At 43.2% G+C, this 4,647-nt stretch overlaps 1 protein-coding gene across 1 annotated transcript; it reads left to right on the top strand.

The window, feature by feature from the left end:
- The first annotated feature begins 664 nt into the window (after positions 1-664).
- LOC125524682 (ABC transporter F family member 1-like) lies at positions 665-3,921 on the top strand. Its single transcript, XM_048689717.1, has 5 exons — positions 665-1,029; positions 1,534-1,607; positions 1,695-1,905; positions 1,998-2,232; positions 2,701-3,921. The coding sequence occupies exons 1-5, from the start codon at positions 823-825 to the stop codon at positions 3,750-3,752; spliced, it is 1,779 nt and encodes a 592-aa protein (XP_048545674.1). The 5' UTR covers positions 665-822; the 3' UTR covers positions 3,753-3,921.
- Positions 3,922-4,647: the final 726 nt, after the last annotated feature.

Below are 4,647 nucleotides of genomic sequence, written 5' to 3'. Positions count from 1 at the left end.
TAGCAGGGGTGCCTTCGGCCTTGGTACATGAGCAGTAGAAGAAGTCGCAGCCACTGGGGAAATCTTTCCAGGAAGAGAAGCCGTTCCCAGATCAGCCATGAAACGGACTATAAACTCCTTCGTCGCCCGAGGTGTTTGGAAGATGGATTCATGGATACTTTCCTCCTCGAAGTCCATATCACCCACAATGTGACCGACATCAGTGTGAACTTCTCATGCGACAGCGAGTCCATAAGTCCAAAGAGTCAGCTCTTCGCTCTCATCTCTGTTGATGCTACCAGACTGCAGGCCAAGTCCTCATCTATCAACGCCCAAATGTATCTGAAGACCGTGCACCCCAGAAGGGAGTGACGCCAGGAGTCGGGAGCTCCACAAAGGCTACAAGAGCTAGTCGTTGACATATGATGATGAGCCCTCGCATCCTCGGTCGACGTATGACGATGACAAGTACCAGGAGGAACGGGAGGGATTTTAGATTAGGTATATATATATATATTGAGAGAAAGATTAGGTATATATATAATACTCTAGGCTATCCCGCCCGCGGAAATGGAAGAGAAGCCCAGATAACAGCCCAGCATGCTCCACGGCCCGGTCCGAGTAAGTTGACCAGCCCAACAGTAGTGAGCGGAGGAGGAGGCAATACAAGTAGCACTTGTCTTCTCCACCCCCAACTCCTCTCTCCACACCACAAGCCGCCGCCACCGCCCGCTGGGAGGGGAATAGAAATCGTGTGTATCGTAGGGTTGCGCAAATCGCCGTCTCCAGCAACCAATCCCCAACCCTCGAGCTATCTAACTATCCCGATCCCGATCTCCTACCATGGTGTCCGATGCCAGCAAGAAGAAAGCCGCGCAGAAGAAGGCCGCCGCCGCCGCAAAGAGGGGAGCCAAGTCCAGCGCCGCTGCCTCGTCCTCGTCGGCGTCGTCAGCGGCCGATAAGGCCGCCAATGGCATAGCGGCCCTTAACTTATCCGATCGGACATGTACCGGGGTCCTGGCTTCGCATCCGCTCTCCCGTGATATCCACGTACGTTGAGATCCGATCCCCTTTTCCTTCTTGTTGCTATTCATCCATCGTTGCAAACCTTTTTTTTCTTCTCTCGCCGCACGGATTAGTTCCACCCCCAGTGATAGAACACAAGAGTATGTACATCCTCGTCGTTCATCGCCAGATATAATATACTACCTATATTGAGCGAAAAACAGATTGCTAGATCCATGTTAAATCACTTGTGATTTCTTGGCTCTTTATATATGACCCATTCATCTCTTCTCGACGAGGAACAGTGTGGTCGTATTAGCCACTTTCCTGATCCGTTGTATCCTGGAACCATTATCGTACCAATATTATGTATATGTAAACAAGAAATAATACTCGAGTTGATATGCCAAATATGCTGGGATGTGGGGCCATGCCTACATAGTTCTTGAATGCGAATATCTGATCTAGCATCATCTCCGTCCCTCCTTCATACTAGTTGATTACTTCAATACTTTGTTGATTTCCTAATATAGTATTTGTATGTTGCAGATTGAGTCCCTTTCATTAACATTTCATGGACATGACCTTATTGTGGATTCAGAATTGGAGCTTAACTACGGGAGGTATAGTTTATACATCCGTTTATTTTCATTTCATTACAACCATGTATCCTTCTGGAGCACTTAATTGATGGTTTTATTTAACCTCAGGCGGTATGGTTTGCTCGGCTTAAATGGTTGTGGGAAATCTACCCTTCTCACCGCAATAGGCTGCAGGGAACTCCCCATTCCTGAACACATGGACATACATCATCTTACTCGTGAGATTGAGGCTTCTGACATGTCTGCGCTGCAAGCTGTTATCTGTTGTGATGAAGAAAGAGTGAAGTTGGAAAAGGAAGCTGAAATTTTGGCTGCACAGGTTAGCTATTGAACTTCTATCTTCTTATTTGCCCATTGTCTGCATTTCATCCGGGTCTATATAATTGCTTACACTTGCTGCTGACTATTTAGGATGATGGTGGCGGTGAAGCTTTGGATCTTGTATATGAGCGGTTAGAAGCAATGGATGCATCAACTGCTGAAAAGCGTGCTGCTGAGATATTGTTTGGTCTAGGTTTTGACAAGCAAATGCAAGCAAAGCCAACACGTGATTTTTCTGGGGGTTGGCGTATGAGGATTGCATTGGCAAGGGCGCTGTTCATGAACCCGACCATCCTTTTGCTTGATGAGCCAACCAACCATCTTGGTGAGTATGAAACAAATGAAAACTGCACTTGAACATGTATTTTAAATTGAAATGATGTTTTTTTTTTCTGTATTGCCTGGACTACCGTTAACATTTTTCTTCGATATAAAATCTTTGGGTGTGTGTCTAGGGCACATCTAGATGTGTCCTAGTTATTGCACATCTAAGTGACTAAATCAAGCATAGAAAGAAAAAGAGAAGTAAAACGAAAATACCCATCTCCACGTAAGATCAATGACTTAGGACTTAGATTGCAATACTCATGGCACATCTAGATGTGCTTTAGCAAAACTGAATCTTTGGCTAATGTGACACACATCCTTCTACCTCACAAAGTTATATGGTACTACTATACATAATCTTGTTTCTCTTACATAAGAGGTTCTAGTGGACTTTCCTGCATAGCTCGGTGGTCAGTTGTGCTTACTTTTGAAAGCAACCTGATTTTCTTTTTACCTTTGTTTGCAGATCTCGAGGCTTGTGTCTGGCTGGAAGAGAAATTAAAGAATTTTGAGCGTATACTTGTTGTTATCTCGCATTCCCAAGATTTTCTAAATGGAGTGTGCACTAACATCATCCACATGCAGAACAAGACCCTCAAGTTATATACTGGAAATTATGACCAGTATGTTCAAACTCGCTCTGAGCTTGAAGAGAATCAAATGAAGCAGTACAAATGGGAACAGGAACAGATAGCTAATATGAAGGAGTACATTGCACGATTTGGTCATGGATCTGCGAAGCTTGCTCGTCAGGCTCAGAGCAAAGAGAAGACTCTTGCAAAGATGGAGCGTGGTGGTCTTGCTGAGAAGGTTGTCAATGACAGGATTCTTGTATTCCGCTTTACAGATGTTGGCAAACTCCCACCACCAGTGCTGCAGTTTGCTGATGTCACATTTGGTTACACTCCGGATAATCTCATCTACAAGAACCTTGACTTCGGTGTTGACCTTGACTCGAGAGTTGCACTGGTCGGTCCCAATGGGGCTGGTAAGAGCACACTTCTGAAGCTCATGACAGGTGACCTATCTCCGTTGGATGGCATGGTCAGACGCCACAACCACCTACGCATTGCACAATTCCATCAACATCTCACTGAGAAGCTGGACCTGGACATGCCGGCCCTGCAGTACATGATGAGGGAGTACCCTGGGAATGAAGAGGAGAAGATGAGAGCTGCAATTGGCAAGTTTGGCCTGTCAGGAAAGGCACAGGTGATGCCAATGAAAAACCTGTCTGATGGGCAGAAGGCCCGTGTCATTTTTGCTTGGCTAGCATTTAGGCAGCCACAGATGCTGTTGCTTGATGAGCCGACAAATCATCTTGACATTGAGACCATTGACTCACTTGCTGAGGCACTGAAGGAATGGGACGGGGGGTTGGTCCTGGTGAGCCATGACTTCAGGCTGATCAATCAGGTTGCTCAAGAGATCTGGGTCTGTGAGAACCAGGCGGTGACTAGGTGGGAAGGCGATATCATGGATTTCAAGCAACACTTGAAGAAAAGGGCTGGTCTCTAGATTTTCTGTCTTTTCATTCTCTCGGCTCTTTGGAGATCTAGACAACCCCAAAGTTTTGCCTGTATCAGAAAAGTTTCCATCATTTAGCGTGACAAGTATGAGTACTATTGTATCGCTTAAAACATATCTTCTCTACACTATTTTACCAGACGATCCGTGTTTATTTTCATATCTTTTAACATTGTTGATCCATGATGGTTTGTTTTGCTCTGCGGTTCTAGATTTGAAGATTACCATCTATACCAATATAAAAGGAACCAAAGGGGCATATCCAATTGATCTCTACCATCAAACTAAGTCAATCCAATGATCAAGACTGCTCCAATGGAGAGTCTTCAACGTGTTTAATGTGCAATTAATATCGTATTAAATATTGCACTAATCATAGAATTAACATATAAATAATAACGTACCTAATATCTGTGTGTAATTGATATATAGTCTAAATATTAACGTGCAACACATGCAATTAATATATTGCCTAAAATATTAACATGTGTTACACGTGCACATTTACTAGTTTTCACATTTACTAGTTTTATTAAAATGATGAAATGTAGATATATTTCATTCAATTGTTATCTTTAAATTTGTATTTGTATAGTTCTACGTATGTTACACCCTTAATTGTATCTGTTCTACGAACTTGCATCTGGGTACTAGTATCTAATTTGGGACGACGGACTTTCGTGAATTAAGATCCTCGTATCAGAGGCTTCATTTATTTAAAATATAATACTTCATTTATTCAAAATATAATACTGTTTACAAAAGATTATCATTTGTAGTAGACATACACCTACAAAAAATTGTCGTTTGTAGTAGACATACGCCTTTATTGTTATATTGCTTTGCATAATCATATAGCTCACATAGTATTTATGGCTCAGCCACT

This window comes from Triticum urartu, chromosome 7 (assembly GCF_003073215.2).
Source record: "Triticum urartu cultivar G1812 chromosome 7, Tu2.1, whole genome shotgun sequence".
Taxonomy (NCBI): domain Eukaryota; kingdom Viridiplantae; phylum Streptophyta; class Magnoliopsida; order Poales; family Poaceae; genus Triticum; species Triticum urartu.
This window is presented reverse-complemented; position numbering and strand designations above follow the sequence as displayed.